Source organism: Lipophrys pholis (genome assembly GCF_963383615.2).
Source record: "Lipophrys pholis genome assembly, chromosome: 22".
Classification (NCBI taxonomy): Eukaryota; Metazoa; Chordata; class Actinopteri; order Blenniiformes; family Blenniidae; genus Lipophrys; species Lipophrys pholis.
The window spans coordinates 3,435,109-3,457,658 of record NC_137644.1 but is presented as its reverse complement, the minus strand read 5'-3'; the positions used below and the strand labels follow the sequence as shown (position 1 = coordinate 3,457,658).

Below are 22,550 nucleotides of genomic sequence, written 5' to 3'. Positions count from 1 at the left end.
CTTTTGAGTCACTGTGAACGAGCCGGAGGAGACGCGCACTGAGAGCTGATCGGCATGTGAGTCAAACGATTTGATTTGAGTTTCCGATCAGGAATCAATAGTTTGTAAAGTCCTGCAAAGCTCACTGGACGTTCACCGGAAGTGCTCCGCTTTATTTTGACAGCGTCAGAATACGGAGCGTTTTAGAAACCTTTAAGAACATCTAAAACCTCGAAAGAAAAAAAAAAGCATTTAAAATGGTTTTATAACCTCTTCAAAAAACGCCTTTAAAATGTTTTGTAAAAGTTTTTAGGCGCTTGTGTTTCCTTCATGTTGGTTTTATTGAGCAAATATCTACAAAAAATCCTCTCAAAATGTCCTGAAGATTTTTTATTTCATAAAACGTCATTGTTGACTTTATGTATATAAAATCATATTAATTGTCTTTTTACAACAACTTGAGTCTCATTCACCGTCAGCCTGATTCAAACTTACTATCTTGACTCTTGTTGTCTTTTGCTGCAGCCCGCTTTAGTTATAAATTCAAAATTTTATTCGTTTTATTTGATATAAAAGCAGGCAGTGAATAACACTAGTTTAAAATTAAAGATAAATACTTAAAATCGTTCCTATCTTGCCTCTTGTTGGCCTTTGACTGAAGTCTGACTGAAAGGAATATCTTGGTGACATTTGCTGGAGCCTGATTAATTATAATAATCATCTTGTCTCTGGTTGGCCTTTGTTGTGTGTGTAGTGATGGTGTGTGTGTGTGTGTGTGTGGTGCATTCAGGGACCGTCGTCCACCTCCAGGTTAACGTCTCTTATCTCATCAGTCCTTTGAACTTTTGTGCAGATTGGAGGAGTTGGAGAGACTCGGCTGGAGAAACTCGGTGAACTCTAAAATGTGAGTTAAAAAGGAGAAAACATTGTGAAAGTCAACCAGGATTTGTGCGTTTTAATTTTTCAAAAATTAGAAGTCTCCAATTAAAGTTTCTCTTTTTAAGTTTGCTGAAAGTTTTGCATTTGTTACGACCCGGCACTGCAAAGACAAAGATGTAGGTGTAGGAAGTAACAATAACCAGGTGAGTTTGGGTGAAGTGAGGGTTTTATTAGTAGTTCTCAGGATTACAATAATCAAACAGAACCCTAAAGATACAATAATACAACAAAGGAGGGACAAACGGGTAGTGCCCAATAACTCTACAATGTTTGACTTAATAGAACAAAAATCAGCTTCTTCACTCGAAGGCTGTGAACTAAAGTTTCTACCAACACAAATTTGCAAAATGGAAACGAACAAATCACCTAATTAACACAAACCAATCAGCTGGTGCCGTCACCAATCAGCTGGACAAAGGTTCAGGTTGACGAAAGTTTAACTAAATTCACAGCCTCAAATATCGGAGTGGAGCCGAGATCAGAAGATCTCACACTCGAAGCAAAACACACACCAAGGTTCTCTGAACAGACTCCTCCCACCTCAGCGCCTCCAGGCGTCTGCTGGAGCTGTTCAATAGTCTCAGGTGGTGGGCGGAGCTTAGCCAATCAGCAGTCACCCTCCAATCAGAGTGCTCCACATCGGGACAGGAGGAAGTCGGTGAGGACACCCTCCTGTCAAACATCACATGGTCACAAACACACGGAGGCGGAGGCGAGGCCATGCAGCCTGGGGGCTCCTGCCACACGATTCCCCCAAAAATAACTGCGATACCTTTGGTGGGTAGGGCAGGACACACCGGGACGCTTTTGTCATTCACGTTCCCAGAAGGGCGAACCTTACCCTAACCCTACTGCTTTAGACTGGGAGGCTTCACTAGCCTCCTCACGTTTCAATGCTAAGCGGTGAGCAGTCACATGACCAGGCGTGGAGTGGGTTTTGCACCAGCGGCAGGTTTACCTGAGGTCACATGGTTTTATCTCTGGCACCAGAAAAGACCGTTTGAGTTAACAGGTACTCGTCAGCTAGCGCAGCGGCTGAAGCCAATGTCGTCGCGTTTTGTTCATTTGGGTACGTGGTCATGCGCTCCGGCAGACGTTGTTTGAACTCGTCCAGCAGGAGAAATTCTCTTAGGGACTCGACATTGACAACCTCACAAGATGACCACCATCGGTCAAACAAAGTACCTTTTTCTCCGGTGAATTCAAGGTACCTCTGGTGTGTGATTTTCTGAAGTTGCTGCCTGTAAGCCTCTGGTACCGATTCATATGGCACTTTTAACAGTGGCGTACTGAAGGCCGTCATTCAAAGGTAAAGACGACACAATTTCCAACACTTTACCTCGTAGTTTGCATTGCAGCATGAGGACCCACAGAGCCGTTGGCCACTGCAGAGCGAGGGCGATCCGCTCAAACGCAGCAAAGGAGCAGTCCACCTCGGCTTCTCTGAGTTCTGGTACTAAAATTTACAAAGTTAGAGACATCGAATACTTGTGTGGCGGCAGCAGGGGACTCACCTCGGGCACCATTTGGAGTCTCAGACTTTACTGCCAGTTTCTGTGCTTCAGCAGTGTCGGCGTCGATCTCCAGCCTTCAGACTTCCAGCTGGAACTGTCGGTTCTGGGCCCGCTCACGAGCCCCGTGTTCCAGTCGGGCGAGCTTCGGCTTCAGCCTCGCCCCAACCTGAGACCGGTCACCGCCATAGGAAGGTGAGGGAGGGTCAAATCCAGGGAGCTCTAGCCCCACCGGCCTCACTGGCACCGGGTGCTTTACCCGTCACAGAACCACCCTCAACCTCTGTTGGGGCGCCCTCTACTGGAGGAGCGAGCGCCGACTGAGTCTCAAATACTAGAATCCCCTTGTCACACAAGTTATCCACAATCAGAGTCTTTAATTCCTTTTTCTTCATGATCTGAGGATGCACTATTCCACAGTGCGCCGCTCCCAGCACCAAGTCGTCCTTCCTGCAAGGAGCTCGACAGAAGGACCAACCAGAAACTGCTGCAGACTGAACTGAGCCACTGCTCCATGTAGAGCTCAAACTGAACGCTCTCACTCTAATCAACCTGAGAACTAAACTGGACCAGCACCGCCCAAACACACCTGGTAGAGAAAACAGCTCAGAGTTCCCAGACGAGCCCCAATTAAATCACATTTTATTCCTGCTCAGCTTCATTTTCACCCTGAACTCAGAGTTTCCCTTCACACATGAAGGTCAAAGGTCAAAGGTTAACTCCAGCCTCCAGCTCTGATGGGAAAGACGTTTTTACATCATCATGGAGGGAAAAGTGTTTTCAAACCTTTTGTTAGACCATTTCTCCGTATGTATGTCCAGTATATATATATAGAGCTGCAATATAAACTGAATTTATCCCTCATGTGATATCAACAATCACATCACAGGAGATTACTGAAGCGCTGAATGTAATTATAGTATTTATCGTCATTATTTCAACATCAAACAGAAGAAACCAGCAGTTTGTAAAGTAGAAGGTTTATTATGAAAGGTTTTGTGTTCCTACATGTGAGGAGGTTCTCCAACGTTCTGCATTAAATCATATTCTTCTTCTTCTCGACTCTAAATCTGAATCCTGAACTTTAAATAGTGGAATATATGTCATTTCTATGTTTTTAATGCTGTTTGGTTAATCCGCTCTCTTGCCTCTCGTGAGTCTTTGTTGAAGCCTGATTGAACTAAATGTGTTGTTTTATTTCTTACGTCACCGTTAAATCTCATTTAACCTCATTCATATAAACTGCACAGGAAGTTTTCGTCACTTTTAAAGTCTAAAAAATCTCTTTCTGTCACGTTTTGGAGTCAAGTTTGGACTTTAAAGAGGATTGAATGGAAATAAAAACAGAGTTTAAACTGTTTAACATGAAGATTCCGTCATTAAAGGTTTATTGATTATTTCCTCCCAAACCGTCGTCCAGGTTGTGGAGGAAGTCGTTGTTCGGGGCTCTGCTGGCCGTTGGCGTCGGACTTTACCTGCTGCCGTCGCCCATCGACCCCAAACCTCACCGGTCAGTTTGACTCATCGTGACCTTTTGACCTTCAGGGTGAGGGGGGGGGGGGGGTTACCCGTTCTACCATGAGAAGGACAAAGTGAAGAAACTGTTTCAACAATACAAGTTATTTATAATTGACATAATTACAATAACTACTTGTGAATTCTCTCATGTCAGTATTTGTCTGAATGTTTCGTCTCGTCTGAAGCCTGATCTTGGCGCCGTTCACACAACATCGTCTTCAAAATGTTGCCGCGTAAACGTGAATCTTTTCTAAAGCGAAAACACAAAAACGATGTGTGCCCCCCCCACCCCCACCCCCCCTGCACACCAAGGTTGAAGGGGCCCCCTCCAGCCCTGGAGGGCCCGCTGGCGGTCAACACCCGGCTGCAGTCGGGTCGGAGGCTGTTTGCCGGGAAGCTGCATGGACCAGAATCCTTCACGGCTGACGAGGACGGTGAGACAGACCGAGCGGAAAACGCTTTTATTTCAGGGCTCTACGAGTTTAAAATATGTAAACGTTGCTCGCTGTTACCTAACTTCTTCTCAGCTCAGTTCAGTTCGGTCGCCACACAGCAGGATCAGCTGAGATCTTCTCTGTTGGGGTTACATGTTCTACCTGAGCCTACCTAGGTTCTGTTCAACAACAGTGGTTATATATGACTGTGTGTGTGTGTGTGTGTGTGTGTGTGTGTGTGTGTGTGTGTGTGTGTGTGTGTGTGTGTGTGTGTGTGTGTGTGTGTGTGTGTGTGTGTGTGTGTGTGTGTGTGTGTGTGTGTGTGTGTGTGTGTGTGTGTGTGTGTGTGTGTGTGTGTGTGTGTGTGTGTGTGTGTCTCTCAGGTAATGTGTACACAGGGACGGTGGACGGGAAGCTGTGGAGGATCGGTCCTGACGACAGCCTCACACTCGTCACACACATGGGACAGAATCTGCCTGAATGTGGTTCGTGTTTCACTCAAACTGTGAAAATCAAAACCTTACAAAACTCTGGGTTGTTTTTAAGGATTTTCTGTGTGTGTGTGTGTGTGTGTGTGTGTGTGTGTGTGTGTGTGTGTGTGTGTGTGTGTGTGTGTGTGTGTGTGTGTGTGTGTGTGTGTGTGTGTGTGTGTGTGTGTGTGTGTGTGTGTGTGTGTGTGTGTGTGTGTGTGTGTGTGTGTGTGTGTGTGTGTGTGTGTGTGTAGGCAGCAGGAGTGACTTGGAGCCGCTGTGCGGCCGCCCTCATGGCGTCCGTCTAGACCACCGGGGTCAGCTGATCGTTGCTGACTCGTACCTGGGTCTGCACAGTGTGGACCCCCACAGCGGCGAGAAGACCCTCCTGCTGGCGAACTCGCAGGGTAAACTGAGCCTGCCAGTCTATACTGAGGGCAAAATCCACCACTGCCTGCCAGTCTACATTGAGGGCAAAGGAAAGCCACTGCCTTCCAGTCTACGCTGACACAAACAATACCAGTCTACGCTGAAAGTAAACAATACCTACTGCCTTCCAGTCTACACTGAGAGCAAACGAAACCCGTGCCTTCCAGTCTATGCTGAGGGAAACTAAACCACATTTAACCCTGAGTGTGATGAGGTTGAGACATTTAAACATATCAGATCTAAATCTTTGCCTCATACTGGTTGATTTGTAATGTTGAGTTCTTGATGTGGATCCTGGACTATGTATCGGTGTGTAATCTGCAGTTGAAAGTAATCAGATTACAGCTGAAACTCCTGTCTTGTCCTCTCAGGTGCCAATGGTGTTCCCTTTGCCTTCCTCAACGGTTTAGACATTTCCTCCCAAACTGGGATCATCTACTTCACCGACTCTTCCAGTCGCTGGGGGCGCCGACACGTCAAGCTGGAGGTGAGGACAGGAAGTGACAGGAAGTGACAGGAAGTGACAGGAAGTTCAGGGTGGGCCAATCAGCTGGTGTGAGGGTTTTCTTGTTCCAGGTTCTGATGGTTGTATGGTTCAGATGGTTCTTTAGTTTTGATGGTTCTGTGGGTCTGATGGTTCCATGGTTCTGTGGTTCCAGGTAATGGTTCTGATGGTTCCATGTTCTGTGGTTTTTATGGTTCTATGGCTCTGATGGTTCTATGGTTCCAGGTCATGGTTCCGTGGTTCTGTGGTTCTGATGGTTCTATATTTCTGATGGTTCTACGGTTCCAGGTCATGGTTCTGATAGTTCCATGGTTCTGATGGTTCTATGGCTCTGATGTTCTAATGGTTCTATGGTTCCAGGTCGTGGTTCTGATGGTTCTGTGGTTCTGATGGTTCTATATTTCTGATGGTTCTACGGTTCCAGGTCATGGTTCTGATAGTTCCATGGTTCTGATGGTTCTATGGCTCTGATGTTCTAATGGTTCTATGGTTCCAGGTCGTGGTTCTGATTGTTCTGTGGCTCTGATGTACTGATGTTCTGATGGTTCCGGGGTTCTGAGGATTCCGTGGTTCTGTGGTTCCAGGTGATCGAGTTGAACGCTCTCGGGCGTCTGCTCTCCTTCGACCCTCAGACTCAGACGGTGGAAGTTCTGCTCGACTCGCTCTTTATGCCCAACGGCGTCGCGCTGGCGCCAGACGAAGACTTCCTGCTGCTGGCAGAGACCAGCATGGGACGGATCCTGAGGTACACACACACACACACACACACACACACACACACACACACACACACACACACACACACACACACACACACACACACACCAGCGTCTGATGTGTGTGTGTCCCTAGATATTGGTTGAAGGGCCCGAAGACGGGAAGCTCAGAAGTTGTTCTTGACAACATGGTTGGTTACCCCGACAACATCCGCCTCAGTGACCACGGGACGTTCCTGGTTGGCATGACAACGCCTCGCTTCCGGAAGCTGCTGCCACCGTTCCTGGACCTGATCGCTCCGTACCCGGCGGTCAAACGTTTCCTGGCCAAGGTGAGGGTGAGCCGAGGATTAATGTCTGTGTGTCATGTAGAGGTGACCTCAGAGCAGTGACGCCCCCTAGTGGGTGTTGGGATTTATGGTTGGTTAGTAGCGTTAAATTACTGTAAGTAATAGATTACTGAAAGTAATAAATCACTGGAAGTAATTTATGAAAAATTGAAATTATTAATGGAAGCAAACGGTCATTTACTCATTAACAAGTCCTAAAGTAATTGAGTAATTACTTAAAAGTTAATAAATTATCAAAAATAATTTAGTAATGGAAAATTATTAATTTGCATAAATGTGTTATTTATTTATTTATTAATAATAAAAAACTGGAAATAGCTAATGACCAAAATATCAGTTTCGTTAGTAAAAGGTTTATTTAAGTTAATATTTCTGTGTTAAAAATATACCAATCTTAAATAAAAGGGAAGGCGTGAGATCCGAGCACAGACTGTTACAAACCAGTGAATTGTCAATAATAATAATAATCACCAAGAATCGTTCAATTCAGCTAACAGGCGTTTATTAATAAAAATGTATTAATTCATAGATAATTCTGAAATCATCTCATAAATCAACACATTCGAGTATCAAACGACATCAAACACGGAGATCTAATCTATTACACAGCAAACACTATGTACAAAGTGTGTGTGTGTGTGTGTGTGTGTGTGTGTGTGTGTGTGTGTGTGTGTGGGGGGGGGTCTGGAGTGAGGAGTGGAATGGGTGTAATGACCCCAAACGTCCACCAGGTGGAGGCAGACGTTGGCGGGTCAGTGCGGTGACCATGCGATGACCCATGCGACCACTAGAGGCGTTTGACTCACTCTTTCTGGGGACGCGGCGGTTGCTTAGCGGCCCGATAAACGAAACGTCCGTCGTGCGCGCATGCACGAGGGCGGTCTTGGAGCGAAGCGGTCTCACCTACTGTAAACGAACGGGTGGTTCCGTTGGCCCGGTTCTGAGCGCCGGAGTTCTAAGTGGATGTCGGGACATGCAGTTAGAACTCTGGTGATCAATGCACCACATGGGCCATCCAGGCAACGTTTTGTAAAAGCGCCACTGTCACGTGAACAGACACATAAAAACGCTAGGAAAGCTTTACGTTTTCACTTCAGTCTTAAATAGTCTCTGTATCTGCAGCTGTTCCTCTGCCTGCAGCTGTTCCTCTGTCCCTGTGACTGCAGCTGTTCCAGCTGTTCCTCTGTCCCTGTGTCTGCAGCTGTTCCTCTGTCTGCAGCTGTTCCTCTGTCCCTGTGACTGCAGCTGTTCCAGCTGTTCCTCTGTCCCTGTGTCTGCAGCTGTTCCTCTGTCTGCAGCTGTTCCTCTGTCCCTGTGACTGCAGCTGTTCCTCTGTCCCTGTGTCTGCAGCTGTTCCTCTGTCTGCAGCTGTTCCTCTGTCCCTGTGACTGCAGCTGTTCCAGCTGTTCCTCTGTCCCTGTGTCTGCAGCTGTTCCTCTGTCCCAGTGTCTGCAACTGTTCCAGCTGTTCCTCTGTCCCTGTGTCTGCAGCTGTTCCTCTGTCTGCAGCTGTTCCTCTGTCCCTGTGACTGCAGCTGTTCCAGCTGTTCCTCTGTCCCTGTGTCTGCAGCTGTTCCTCTGTCTGCAGCTGTTCCTCTGTCCCTGTGACTGCAGCTGTTCCAGCTGTTCCTCTGTCCCTGTGTCTGCAGCTGTTCCTCTGTCCCAGTGTCTGCAACTGTTCCAGCTGTTCTGCTGTCCCTGTGTCTGCAGATGTTCGTCAGGCCCTGTGTATGCAGCTGTTCCTCTGTCCCAGTGTGTGCAGATGTTCCAGCTGTTCGTCAGTCCCTGTGTTTGCAGCTGTTCCTCTCTCCCTGTGTCTGCAGCTGTTCCTCTGTCCCTGTGTCTGCAGCTGGTTCCTCTGAGCTGGTACAGCCTGCTGCTGCCCCGCTACGCCCTGGTTCTGGAGCTGGGCCTGGACGGTCAGGTCGTGGACTCGCTGCACGACCCGGACGGCCGGCTGACCTGGGCCGTCAGCGACGTGTTCCAGCACCGCGGCCGGACGTACCTGGGCAGCACCGAACTGCCGTTCCTGGCCGTCCTGGAGCGTCGGCCTTGATGAACCAGAGACCGCAGGCAGGAGGAACTCTTCACTGCTCCAGGACGATTCTTTTAAATTCTTCTAGTCGCAACACCAGGAGACAAAAGTAACGTTTTGACCGTAACTAGAGACGGATCAGTGAGTTTTTAGCTGCAAAACACTTAAAGAGTATCTCCTGAGGAGTAATCCTCCAAAGTGTTTCCCTGAAGGGAAATGAAATGAACTTTGTTTGAACGGAGAAGAAGAAACATTTCAATTCTAATGAGGAAATCTGCTTTTTCACCTTGTGTACTACTGTGAAATTTTATGAGTTTTATCACTTCAACACTGAACCAGTCGACATGCTGTGACGTTAGATCCGAAATAAATATTTCATTCTGAGTTTACTAACTCAGTTCAATAAATGAGCTGCACCTGAAGCTAAAACCACTAAAATAATCTAATTGTGACCATAAATTATTAATCTGGCTCCCATCTTCCAGGGAGCAAAACAATGCTAATGAACGAAGTCGTTGTGATGCACGTTAGATATTTAACAAATCACAAAATATGTCACTCAATGTTTGTTGTAATTATGGGAAATTTTTAAATAAGTAATCAAGTATTATGTTAATGTAACCTAAAATAAAATAAAAAGCAGTCGAGATGAAATCTGATTAACAAACAAGTCTCGCAGTACCAGTTTTCACCACCAGATGGCGTTTCCAGTTGGTCAGCGACAGCTGAAAGAACCGTTAGCAGATGAATGAACTAACCGACTGAAAATCTCACTATTAAAACAATGTCCAGAGTGGGTTTGAAAACAACTCTGCCACCTAGTGTTCACCAGTGGTACGACTTGGAATATATGTGCTAATGATTGAATATTAATCCAAAGAGAAATTAAAACAAGTGAAAGAGTTTCCTTTTGTGAATCTTTTTATTTGGACAAAAACAGAGGGCAAAAATACATCATGTTCATCAAAAAAAACTACCTGAACAAGAAACCCAACGGTGCCGAGACACGACGGTTCTGACAGATCGCAAAGTGCATCAGTGAAGTGAAACGATCCGAGAGGGCCGACTTCAGTCCAACCAGTCGATAACAGATCAGAGAGCAGGACAGAGGGAAACGGGTCTCATCTCGTCAACACGTACGGCGTTGGAACCAAGTTACTGCTGGCGGTTTTATTCATCGTATTCCCGTTCTGAGGTAAACTCTTCGTATCCAAATAACAAGAACCAAAGAGAAACGACGTGCTGGATATTTAGACGAGTTGATTTAAGGTGATATGAACGAGCAGAAATTAACTTGATCTCACTCCGATCTGTCTTTTTCTCACATTTATCGACAAACTGGCTGAGGCCCCGTTTACACGACAACGAATTCGAGTGTATCCGCAAAACTTCCTTCACTTTTGGGGGGTCCGTTTACACGGCATCAGTTTGCGGATGCCCCGTATCCGCAAAGTTTTTAATCCGGCTCCCAAGGTGGAAAGATTCTTTCACGGTGCAAATCCCTCCTGCGGAGACTGACGGAGGCTACAGAGCCAAGCAACAGCGCCCTCCAGTGGCCCGGCATACTAACTACATCGTTGTCTCTGTGTCCGCTGCTGCAGTGTAAACGCCCCCACCTTTTTTTTTTGCGGATTAGGTGTAGTCACGTGAAACGTTGTCGTGTAAACAGGGCCTTAATTAGCCCCCCGCTCTAGTACTCGCCCCTCCCTCCTTCCAGGGAATTAAAGAAACGCCGTGATCAGCTGATCCCTTCTTCATCCTCCTGTTAAAAAAAAAAGAGAGCGTGGCTCAGCAAGCCCAAAACAAGGCCACAACGGCCAGGAGGAGGCTCCGCCCCCCTCCGGCCCCGCCCCTCACTTCAGCCTCTGGCGCAGTCTGTTGGGCCGCCAGCTGTGGCTCTGGAACATCTGTCGAGGGTCGAACTTATACCTGAAGAAGAAACGAGAAACCGTCAGTGACGCTTTGTTCTGACGGAACGTTACTTAAAAGAAAACCCTAATTCAGCCTCGAGAACGGGAAAGTTCTCATGGTGAAAAACCTGAGAGGTACCGATACCAGGAAGTACCGATACCAGGAGGCACCGATACCAAGAGGTGCAGATACCAAGAGGTGCCATCGTCAGCCCAAGACCGATGTCTTGAACTCCAGCCTCTTTAAGTGTTTGACGTTTTCTTTCTTTCCAGGTCTTTTTTCATTGTTAAACTGAAGTTTTGGTTCTAGATTTCTGATCGGGTCAGAACGACATATTCAAAATCATTCTTAAACTATTGACTAGCACTTGTCCTCCAGCCTCTCAAATTATATTTTTACTGTCGTGGAAGACCCACCACCCAGGAATGCACAGACACAGATACCAGTATCGGTCCGATACCATGTGCAAGTACTGGTCCGATTTCCACTTTACAGCAGTTTGACATCAATAAAGGAGGATCAGTGTCAATGTGGAGATTATTTAAAGATAAACAGCAACAAACAGGAAGCTGGTGGGAAATTACACGTAATGCTCGTACTGATTGATAATAGTTATATATTATCAAATACAAGAATGAATAATTGTTATTTTACTATTTTAATGAGCTTGTCTCAGAAAAACAATGTGAACTTTTCTCCAGTTTTTGGCTCTTGGTTTAGTCAAATGAAGATATTTTAGTAACATGCTCCGATACTTGTGTGTGTGTGTATATATCTTCTACATTAGATACAATTCTTACTGTTATATTCACATATATAATACCAACTATTATTAATACAGAAAGATAATTATCAAATATTGGAGCAGTAGGATTTGATAAGTTTATGTCTTCCTGCACCTTTTCAGGCATGTTAATCAGATATATGGTGTGTGTGTATAAAACATAGAATCATATATTTTGGATAACTATATTTTCACAAGGTATAATTTAACTATCAAATGGTATATATATTATAATGAATATATTTTAAAAAGACATGCCGATATCAGTATGGGTCCGATACTGTGTACGGAGACACAGTCTCATACTTCAGCCTCTCAGAACTAAAGGTTTTTGTTATTTCAGGTTTTCCGTGATATAAAACATGTTTGGGTAAAAACGATAGAAGCCAGTATCGGTCTGGTACTGTATCGGTCCGATATTTTCAGGATTTTCAGGATGTGTGATTTTATTGAAGATGAACTGACACTGTGCTCCAGGCTGGGGTACGGTTTGTACTTTGCGGAGTACTTCACAGTAAAAGCGTGGCGTCGCGGAGTCGTACCGACCTCGGGTCGAACACGCCGGGAGTCCGACACGCCGGGCCGGAGCAGGACTGCAGCATCATCAGCCGGTGGTTCATCTTCTCCAGCACTTCCTGGTCGATGGTCTTGGCGATGTTGGTGAGCTGGAAGGGGTCCGCCGTCAGGTTGTAGACTTCCACAAACACCTGCAAGCAGCGAGCCAGGCTCAAAACTGGAACGGACCGTCTGCCACCGTTCTATGCCCGACTCCACCAGCAGGTGTCGCCGCATTTCAATCAGGTATTTATCTCTAAAAACAAAAAACAAGCTTCTTCCACGTTACCTCGTTGTCATCGAACTCGCAGTACTGCAGGTTGACAGAGGGGGCGACGGTGCGCACACACGCGTACGTGTTGTTGTACGCGTCCTCACACACACAGTCCGGGAAACACGACTGAGGAAGGGAAGACGAGTTCAGTACCGCGAGCGCGGCTCCCTTCAAGGTTTTTCTGATTAAGTGTGTGTTTGTGGCGTTTGGATCGTACCCAGACTCCCGGGCCCAGCAGGGGGCAGGACGGGTCGAACACGTCGCTGCCCTCGCCTTCGTACTCCACCAGGATGTCCGTCCTCCAGCCGCTGCTGTTCACCTGCCCCTGCTGGTGACACACACACACACACACACACACACACACACACACACACACACACCCACACACCCACACACCCACACACACACACACACACACACACACACACACACACACACACACACACACACACACACACACACACACACACAATGGGATTTTAAGGTAAGCTTGCCAAAGAATATGAAATAATATAAATCTTGGGATTCCGACAGTGAAAACCTTGTGAATCCTCTCCGTCAAAATAATAGAAAAGATCCAATTAAAATACCTAAATATCTTGTAAAATCCAACAGAGATGAGTTTAATTGTTAAGTAAAAATTTAACTCAAAAAGATGCATTGAAATAAATACCTTCAGAGCTCCCTGACCTTTGACCTTCTTGTAAATCCAGAGTCGTGAATGAAACAGCTGACAATGATTTTATGTGGGAATGTTAGAAATCAGTTTTTCAGTGTTTCTGACAGACTAAGGAGCTCATGTTAGAAACGTGACGCTCGTCTCTGATTGGATAGTCATACTGCACAAGTCTCTGGATTCCACCCAGTGCAAAGGTTAATTTGTCTCCCCCTGCTGGTCGATTATGAACTGTGCAGCAGCTGGATGAAGGAAGCTTCAGCTGGAGGTGAGGTGATAGAGGTGAGCGCTCCGAGTGGAAGAGTAAAGCTCTGCTGCCGTGTGACCGGAGACTGGGTGCGTTTGTTTTCCTCACCAGGACGGGCAGGAAGGACACGCCGTCCATCTGGGTCTTGTTGACGTCATAGCCGGCGATGTCCAGGAAGGTTGGACCGAGGTCCACATTGGCCACCAGCATCTGGGGAGTCATGGGGAGTGTGTGAGTAAGTGTGTGTGTGTGTGTGTGTGTGTGTGTGTGTGTGTGTGTGTGTGTGTGTGTGTGTGTGTGTGTGTGTGTGTGTGTGTGTGTGTGTGTGTGTGTGTGTGTGTGTGTGTGTGTGTACGTGTGTACGTACCTGGCTGGTCTGGTTGGGTTTGATGTTTGGTCCTCGGACCATCAGAGGAACTCGGATGTCGAACTCGTACAGCTGACGTTTGTCCATCGGGAGAGAAAACTGACCTGAAGCAGCACAGAGAAAGCTCTATCAGTACACACACACACACACACACACACACACACACACACACACACACACACACACACACACACACACACACACACCTGTGTGGTAGCCGTTATCAGACGTGAAGAACACGTAGGTGTTGTCCAGTTCCCCTCTGACCTCCAGTCGCTTCACGATCTTCTCCACCAGGTCGTCAACCGACAGCAACGTCTGCCACCTGCAGGCGGCAGGAAGCAACTTTAATACACTTCAGATTAATGTGAGGAGGAGGAGGAAGGGGTGGAGGAGGAGGAGGAGGAGGAGGAGGAAGGGGTGGTTGTTTTTGGGTGGTTGTTTGGGGGGGTTGAAGCCACCCACCGTTTCCTGAAGGCTTGGTCCAGGAACTTGACGGAGGAGTTGGTCATGGGAGTTTTAGCCTGTCGGATGAGCCAGTGTTTGTCCTGAGGGGACAGAGAAGCTTTAGTGCGTGTGTGTGTGTGTGTGTGTGTGTGTGTGTGTGTGTGTGTGTGTGTGTGTGTGTGTGTGTGTGTGTGTGTGTACGTGTACGTGTGTGTGTGTGTGTGTGTGTGTGTGTACGTGTACGTGTGTGTGTGCGTGTGTGTACGTGTACGTGTGTGTGTGTGTGTGTGTGTACGTGTACGTGTGTGCCAGACCTTCCCGTGGAAGTCGAAGTTGGGGTCCCTGGGGGCCTTGGTGGTGTTGTAGTTGTCTCGGTACTGGGGGGCAGCGATCCAGGGGGAGTGGGGCGCCGGTGTGGAAACCATCATGAAGAATGGCTGGAAGCTGGATTTATACTGCAGGAAGTCCAGGGACACGTTGGCCTGACCAGAGACACAACCAGAGACACACAAAGGTCAACAGTCAAACTCCACACAATGTACCCATCCATCTCCTCCCTCTTATCTGTTTCCGGGTGGTGGGGGTGTCAGTCTGAGCACCGTCACCTAGATCACATAGCACCCATTAAGAACCTTCCTGCAGGTGGAGAGCCCACGGGAAGGTGGCGCCCGGCGTGGGACATGAACCCTCTACCTTGAGATTGAGAGTCTCTACCAGCTCTACCAGCTGAGCTCGCCGGGGAAATTCAGTGTGTCCTGTTAATATACCAGCTTCCTCTGGAGGGTGTAACATCAAATAACACCTGTTGTTATAGATTAGATTAGAGTAACTCTAATCTAATTGAGAGCCTCTACCAGCTCTACCAGCTGATCTCGCCGGGGGCCTCAAAATGAACACACAAAAACTAAAATATACAGGCAACTTCTTTTTTTTTTTTTTTTACAGTTTTCCACATTAATTTAGCTCGTAGCTCCTGAAAATCAAACTTCACACGTCAAAGTTTCAAAAATCCTCCAAACACTTTTTAGAGTTTTGCTCTGAAAACACAAAAAAAAACTCTAATTGTGACTTAATTTGAAATAATAAGGAACAAAACAAAAATAATAAATAATTCAATAATTAATACTTTTAATTAAAGACATAAATACATTGAATAAGTAATTTATTCACAACTTGCATAGTAGAACACGAACTGAAACCAAACCATGAGTTTAAAACCTGCATGACCCTGAACACCACAGTGAAATATTTGGATTGTTTCTAGATTAAATCCACAGTCCAGAGGAAAAGTTCTGCAGCTCCGTAACAAACCAAAAGTGACTTGACTTAACGTTGTGGTTCCTTCTGAGCTGATGCTGGCTGGTGTTTAAAGAACAGAGAGGAGTGAGACGTCTCACCAGCAGGTCAGTCAGGTAGTCTTTGCTGTAATCTGCGCCGTGTTTCTGAGGCTTCCCGTTGATCGACAGAGTGTAGTTGTAGTACTTCGAGTTTTGGTCCTGGAAACACAAAAAACAAACCTCAGTTAAATGTGAAGAGCAATAATCTGGATGTCAGAGGAGGAAGATGCTCTATAATCTGGATGTCAGAGGAGGAAGATGCTCTATAATCTGGTGTTAGAAGAGGAAGATGCTCAATCATCTGGATGTTAGAAGAGGAAGATGCTCTATGATCTGATGTTAGAGGAAGAAGATGCTCTATAATCTGGATGTTCGAGTGGGAGGATGCTCTATCATCTGGTGTTAGAGGAGGAAGATGCTCTATAATCTGGATGTTAGAGGAGGAAGATGCTCTATCATCTGGATGTTAGAAGAGGAAGATGCTCTATCATCTGGTGTTAGAAGAGGAAGATGCTCTATGATCTGATGTTAGAGGAAGAATACGCTCTATAGTCTGGTGTTAGAAGAGGAAGATGCTCTATGATCTGATGTTAGAGGAAGAATACGCTCTATAGTCTGGTGTTAGAAGAGGAAGATGCTCTATCATCTGGTGTTAGATGAGGAAGATGCTCTTTGATCTGATGTTAGAGGAAGAAGATGCTCTATAATCTGGATGTTAGATGAGGAAGATGCTCGAATCTGATGTTAGAAGAGGAAAATGCTCTATAATTTGATGTTTTTGGAAGAAGATGCTATATAATCTGGATGTTAGATGAGGAAGATGATCTATAATCTGGATGTTAGATGAGGAAGATGCTCTTTAATCTGATGTTAGAGGAGGAAGATGCTCTATAATATATAATAATAGAGGAGGAACGTTTTCTGACCATCTTTAAACTGTTTTCTGATGTTTTTAAAGGTCCTGAACTGTTTGTTTGTTCAGACTGGGTCTGGCACTGAGATGAACATGCTTGTTGTTGTGAGAATAAATTTGATGCCTGAGCAGCAGAACGTCGATCTTCACATGTAATTTCAGGCCGTTTCTTCTCTGGACTCGTTCTGAATGAACCTTCAGTGACTCTCGCCTCCATTCAACACACGCAGAAGTAAAATCACATAAAGTCTCACTCTTTATTCTAAACTATCTCCAAGTCAAACTGCTTCACTTTTAATAAAAAACACTTGTAATGAATCCAAATTGTAATTTCACATTTTTTGACCTGAAAATATCTCAATTCCTTACCGCAGCACTCAATCAGACCAGATGCTTCCCCCCCTCAAATCCTGCACATGTACTTCTTCAAGCAGCAACTTTTAGACGGTTTATAAACGAGTAATATTCAAAATCTACTTCAAAGCAGAGAAACGGACCTTTAATAAAGATATATTAGGCGTCACAGCAGCAACACCGAAGATCAACCAGCCTGTCAAGTTTCCAGCATTAAAATCACAAAGTGATGGTGAACAACAGAAATCCAGAGGTGAGGTTATCTTGGATCAAAAGTTTAAAAGCACTCATTCATTTAACATTTTGCATCATTTTACAGTCATGAAAGCCAAAATAATCTGAACGTAGATTCATCAAACGGCTGCAGGCTCTTCACATGTCAGCTCAAACGTTTTGACGACACTGTGCATGTTTATTCACGTCACATAGAAACTGTTTAGAAGCTTATTATTCATTTATTTCTGATTTTAAAAAACGGACGGCGTCTTGTGTTTTACTTTGATGTCACATTCAGGTAAAAAGGTCCAAAGATGATTTCAAAGCATCGACAACAACAAGTGGAACTATTTGAGTCTTCAGGATGAAATGTTTTATAGTGAATCAGTTCCTGGAGACAGAACCGGTTTCAGATTATAATCTGGGTTAATCTCACCAGTCCGACCCAGTAGTTCCATCCTGGAGGGACGTGCTCGACGCCGCCGGCAGCCGATTGGCCGTACTGGAAGAGAAAACAATGGAATCACAATCCTGTACAGATTTACAGCAGAGTGTGTGTGTGTGTGTGTGTGTGTGTGTGTGTGTGTGTGTGTGTGTGTGTGTGTGTGTGTGTGTGTGTGTGTGTGTGCGTGTGCGTGTGTGTGTGAGTGCTTTCAGTACTAAAACCAACAACAGCAGCAACTTGTGGCCCAACATGAGAACTACATTGTTTTCAGTGTTTCCGCTGTTTCCATGGAAACAGACATGTTGGTGGAAACATGAAACGTCTCTGAAAGGAAAGCGCAGAAACGATGCTTCCCCTCGCAGTGTGAACGATTCCACAGGGAGGCCATTTTGAATCGTGACAGAAACGTCGAGTCAACGTGTTTTGCCAGCTCACCTGGTTGAGGTATTTCCCGGCGAAGAATGTCTGGTAGCCAGCGGCGCCGCGCAGCAGGACGGGGAAGGTGTGCGGCTCCTCGCTCTTCTGCCAGGCGGCGCTGCTGCAGTTGCCCTCCAGCGTGTTGTTGACCACGCGGTGGTTGTGGGGGTATTTCCCCGTCAGGATGCTGGCTCTGCTGGGGCAGCACAGCGGGCTGGCCACGAACTGACCACACAGGAAGCAGCGTCACGTCAGCTAGCATACAGCATGAGGTGGCCAGCGAGTGTGAGACGATACCGAGGTAGTGAACGATACTCGCCGGGTTAGTGAACAACACTCGCTCTGTTGGTGAACGACATTCGCTCCGTTGGTGAACGACACTCGCCACGTTAGTGAACTAAACTCGCTCCATTAGTGAACGACACTCGCCCCTTTGGTGAACGACACTTGCCGCGTTATTGAATAACACTTTCCCCACTCGCCGCGTTGGTGAACGACACTCGCTCCGCTATTGAACGACACTTTCCCCGTTACTGATCGACACTTGCCCATTGAGTGAACGACAGTCGCCCCTTTAGTGAACGATACTCGCCCCTTTAGTGAACGATACTCACAGCTTAGTGAACGATACTCGCCGCGTTAGTGAACGACACTCGTCCTGTTAGTGATTGACACTCACTCCATTAGTGAATGATACTCACAGCTTAGTGAACGATACTTGCCGCGTTAGTGAACGACACTTGTTCTGTTAGTGATTGACACTCACTGCGCTAGTAAATGACACTCCCTCCATTAGTGAATGACACTCGCTCCGTTAATGAATGACACTCGCCCCTTTAGTGAACAACACTTTCCCCACTCGTCGCGTTAGTGAACGACACTCGTCCTGTTAGTGATTGACACTCACTCCATTAGTGAATGATACTCACAGCTTAGTGAACGATACTTGCCGCGTTAGTGAACGACACTTGTTCTGTTAGTGATTGACACTCACTGCGCTAGTAAATGACACTCCCTCCATTAGTGAATGACACTCGCTCCGTTAATGAATGACACTCGCCCCTTTAGTGAACAACACTTTCCCCACTCGTCGCGTTAGTGAACGACACTCGTCCTGTTAGTGATTGACACTCACTCCATTAGTGAATGATACTCACAGCTTAGTGAACGATACTTGCCGCGTTAGTGAACGACACTTGTTCTGTTAGTGATTGACACTCACTGCGCTAGTAAATGACACTCCCTCCATTAGTGAATGACACTCGCTCCGTTAATGAATGACACTCGCCCCTTTAGTGAACAACACTTTCCCCACTCGTCGCGTTAGTGAACGACACTCGTCCTGTTAGTGATTGACACTCACTCCATTAGTGAATGATACTCACAGCTTAGTGAACGATACTTGCCGCGTTAGTGAACGACACTTGTTCTGTTAGTGATTGACACTCACTGCGCTAGTAAATGACACTCCCTCCATTAGTGAATGACACTCGCTCCGTTAATGAATGACACTCGCCCCTTTAGTGAACAACACTTTCCCCACTTGTCGCGCTGGTGAACGACACTCGCCACGTTAGTGAACGACACTCGCCGTGTTATTGAACAACACTTTCCCCACTTGCCGCGTTAGTGAACGACACTTGTTCTGTTAGTGATTGACACTCACTGCGCTAGTAAATGACACTCCCTCCGTTAATGAATGACACTCGCTCCGTTAGTGAACAACACTCGCCCCTTTATTGAACAACACTTTCCCCACTTGCCGCGTTAGTGAACGACACTTGTTCTGTTAGTGATTGACACTCACTGCGCTAGTAAATGACACTCCCTCCGTTAATGAATGACACTCGCCACGTTAGTGAACGACACTTTCCCCACTTGCCGCGTTGGTGAACGACACTCGCCGCGTTGGTGAGCGACACTCGCCGCGTTGGTGAGCGACACTCGCCACGTTAGTGAACGACACACGTTCCGTTCATGATTGACAATCACAGCACTAGTGAACGATACTCACAGCGTTAGTGAACGATAATCCTGCGTCTCCAATCAGCTTCTTGGTTTTGTACAGCGGAGTCTGAAAGATAAAAGTGTTTCATTACGTTTGTTCCGATTCCTCCAGCAGTGAAGCAGGTTTTTCTTCTTTATCTCAAAGAGTCGATGTCAAAAGTTCAAGATTATAAAGATCAGCTGATCAAGCCAAGAAGTTTTTCTCCACATTTAGGTCCCGTTTATACATCAATGAATACGAGTGTATCTGCAAAACGTTCACTTTGGGGGGTCTGTTTCCACGACACCAGTGTTCTGATCCACTGTATCCGGGAAGTTTTTAATCTCTCAAGGTGGAAAGATTCTTTCACGGCTGCTAATCCCTCCTGCAGAGACTGATGGAGGCTAGTGAGCCTGTTACTGCTCATCTCCCCCTCCCCCTCCCCTCCCTCATGCTCATCCAGTGGTAAACCGACATGGCCGACCCGTAGCGGTACGACCCGCGGTCCATATTCTAGTTTTATGGTCCAGATCAGTAGTTTAATAGTTGAGACTCTCCCTGATATCATCCGATGTGTCATCAGTCCATACGGATGTCAGGTTCTCTCCATTTTCTTCACCTTTATAGTGTTTTGTTTTCTGCACACGTTTGCGTTGTTTCATTACAAAATCAAGCAACAGCGCCCTCCAGTGGCCCGGCAGACTAACTACATTGTCTGTGTGTCTGCTGCTAAAGTGGAAACGCACTCCTTTTTTTTAACGGATTAGGTGTTGTCACGTGAAACGTTGTCGCGGAAACGGGGCTTAACAGGCGCACTGCTCGCTTGACCACTGTGTATGAGCGAGAGAGAGCGAGGATATACTGAGCAGATCTCTCCTACATAAAAGTAACAGACCAATAAATGCAACAAGTGTTCCTCTCAGAGGTCCATGTCCTGCTTTTTTATGACAAAGTGTTCATTTAGGAGTGGCTGGCCGCCTGTGTGTGTGTGTGTGTGTGTGTGTGTGTGTGTGTGTGTGTGTGTGTGTGTGTGTGTGTGTGTGTGTGTGTGTGTGTGTGTGTGTGTGTGTGTGTGTGTGTGTGTGTGTGTGTGTCGGGGGGGGGGGGGATTCTTTAAATGATATGGTGTCTGGATGGAATTCTGAATCTTTGTAGATAGTAGTTTTTCCAGTATTACGTGTTTCCTGGTCTTGCAGGTGCTCATCAGATAGTGTGTTCAGAGAGGAGTGCGTGTTCAGAAAAGTGTGTGTTCAGAGAGGAGAGTGTGTTCAGAAAAGAGTGTGTGTTTAGAAAATAGTATGTGTTCAGAGGGGAGTGAGTTCAGAGGGGACTGAGTTCAGAGAGAAGAGTGAGTTCAGAGAGGAGTGAGTTCAGAGAAGAGTGTGTCTAGAGAGGAGTGTGTCTAGAGAGGAGTGAGTCCAGAGAGTTGTGAGTCCAGAGAGGAGTGAGTTCAGAGAGGAGTGAGTTCAGAGAGGAGTGAGTTCAGAGAGGAGTGTGTCCAGAGAGGAGTGAGTTCAGAGAGGAGTGTGTTCAGAGAGGAGTGAGTTCAGAGAGGAGTGTGTTCAGAGAAGAGTGAGTTCAGGTTGTTGACCGACGTCCAGAACCTTAACAGGAATGTGGTCCGTCAGCTCGACCAGCCTCGAGTCGACAGAGTTCAGTCCGGATACTAAAGTGTTATAACAGTGTAATAAGCTGCCAGACTCAACCTACCAGGCCCCCCATGGTGAGGTCCAGGTCGTCGGTGAGGATCAGAACGATGTTCGGTCTCCGGTAACATTTCACCCCGCAGCTCCACAGAGTGACGCAGATCAGCAGACAGCACGAAAAGCGGCGCAGCGAGTCCATTTTATCACCCGAACCGAACCGAACCGTGCTGGAGCCGTCCGTCTCCGTCCCGCAGAAACTGCGTGACACAACCGTCAACAACGCGGAGCTCAGGCCTGTCTCTCGCTCTACTGAGACTTCCGGGTGTGAAGGTCACGTGACGCCAGGATCAGCTGATACAATGACGTAGTTTGTTTTCTTACGCAAATTAATGAATTCTAATTGTGGAAACTTTTAAAAAGTGTATTCAATAATACAAATTCAAGAAATGTGTTAAATTGTATCAAGTTATTATAAAATACTTACTTACAACAACAACAACAACAATAATAATAATAATAATCGTGTTCTTAAGTTTGGAAGGTAATAGAAATACTCTATTAATATCATTGGGAAGTTGACGTTTCTTCACACAGAATAATAAAAAATGAAAGTAAATATAATAAAATATTAGTAAAACCTAAAATACAAAATACCCAAACCCAACCTAAATTGTAGATATCAGGATCTGCTGTATATGTATATGATACTTTTCTGGATCAGTACCTTATGTATGGTCCTGGTTTAAACACTAGATGTCACTGATGGAGGATTTGATCCTGAGAGCAACTGAATGTCCTGACATCATTTCATGACTTGTCATTTTTGTACTGTGAATGAATGGACGATAATTCATTCACAATTTAATATTTCCTGATGTAACATTAAGCGTCTTTACATTCATCTTTAATACCCACTTAGTGTTGCAGGCTGAATCCACCTGACCTGCAGAGACATTCGAGTCACCAGTGAACTTTCTCGATGTAGATTTTAAGGAGCAGAAATGTCTGGATGCAAACTCCTCATGAAGAGCCGCCATGCATCCGGTTGAAATTTTAATAAAACTCGGTTTCTGAGACAGTCCTTCGTAG

The 22,550-nt window shown here is 46.1% G+C and overlaps 2 protein-coding genes across 7 annotated transcripts; one reads left to right on the top strand and one right to left on the bottom strand.

Annotated features, from left to right (window-relative positions):
- LOC308127305 (adipocyte plasma membrane-associated protein) lies at positions 1 to 9,790 on the top strand. 5 transcript variants are annotated; one of them, XM_080492269.1, is made up of 10 exons: positions 6 to 56; positions 833 to 883; positions 3,850 to 3,939; positions 4,260 to 4,381; positions 4,765 to 4,866; positions 5,106 to 5,258; positions 5,652 to 5,767; positions 6,370 to 6,530; positions 6,638 to 6,833; positions 8,700 to 9,790. In XM_080492269.1, coding segments are annotated over exons 2-10 (1,149 nt in total). In that variant the 5' UTR covers positions 6 to 56; positions 833 to 881; the 3' UTR covers positions 8,907 to 9,790. The 5 variants fall into 5 exon arrangements, with proteins under 5 accessions (XP_080348398.1, XP_080348395.1, XP_080348397.1 ...); XM_080492271.1 differs by having other exon boundaries at positions 8,674 to 9,788; XM_080492268.1 differs by having other exon boundaries at positions 11 to 56; positions 6,638 to 6,839; positions 8,700 to 9,789.
- gnsa (glucosamine (N-acetyl)-6-sulfatase a) lies at positions 9,791 to 21,781 on the bottom strand. 2 transcript variants are annotated; one of them, XR_013936494.1, is made up of 15 exons: positions 21,526 to 21,781; positions 19,843 to 19,902; positions 17,847 to 18,053; positions 17,403 to 17,468; positions 15,544 to 15,642; positions 14,461 to 14,628; positions 14,165 to 14,247; positions 13,906 to 14,024; positions 13,700 to 13,803; positions 13,441 to 13,542; positions 12,627 to 12,737; positions 12,425 to 12,535; positions 12,127 to 12,287; positions 10,502 to 10,814; positions 9,798 to 10,282 (listed from the first exon to the last, which is right to left on the bottom strand). XR_013936494.1 is itself a non-coding variant. In XM_080492267.1 (14 exons), exons 1-14 carry the CDS (start codon positions 21,658 to 21,660, stop codon positions 10,739 to 10,741), a joined length of 1,602 nt encoding a protein of 533 aa, XP_080348393.1. In that variant the 5' UTR covers positions 21,661 to 21,781; the 3' UTR covers positions 9,791 to 10,738. The 2 variants fall into 2 exon arrangements, 1 of the variants encoding a protein (XP_080348393.1); XM_080492267.1 differs by having other exon boundaries at positions 9,791 to 10,814.
- Between the last annotated feature and the right edge of the window lie 769 nt (positions 21,782 to 22,550).

What these genes read in the sequence shown, in the direction of transcription:
- gnsa (XM_080492267.1), bottom strand. Translation starts at nt 21,660, where the DNA reads ATGGACTCGCTGCGCCGCTTTTCGTGCTGTCTGCTGATCTGCGTCACT. An exon ending in CCGGGAAATACCTCAACCAG is followed by an intron (nt 17,469 to 17,846) that starts GTGAGCTGGCAA and finishes TTTCTCTTCCAG; the next exon opens with TACGGCCAATCGGCTGCCGG. An exon ending in AACCCAACCAGACCAGCCAG is followed by an intron (nt 13,543 to 13,699) that starts GTACGTACACAC and finishes ATGACTCCCCAG; the next exon opens with ATGCTGGTGGCCAATGTGGA.
- LOC308127305 (XM_080492268.1), top strand. An exon ending in CCTGCTGGCGAACTCGCAGG is followed by an intron (nt 5,259 to 5,651) that starts GTAAACTGAGCC and finishes TTGTCCTCTCAG; the next exon opens with GTGCCAATGGTGTTCCCTTT. An exon ending in GCCGACACGTCAAGCTGGAG is followed by an intron (nt 5,768 to 6,369) that starts GTGAGGACAGGA and finishes CTGTGGTTCCAG; the next exon opens with GTGATCGAGTTGAACGCTCT.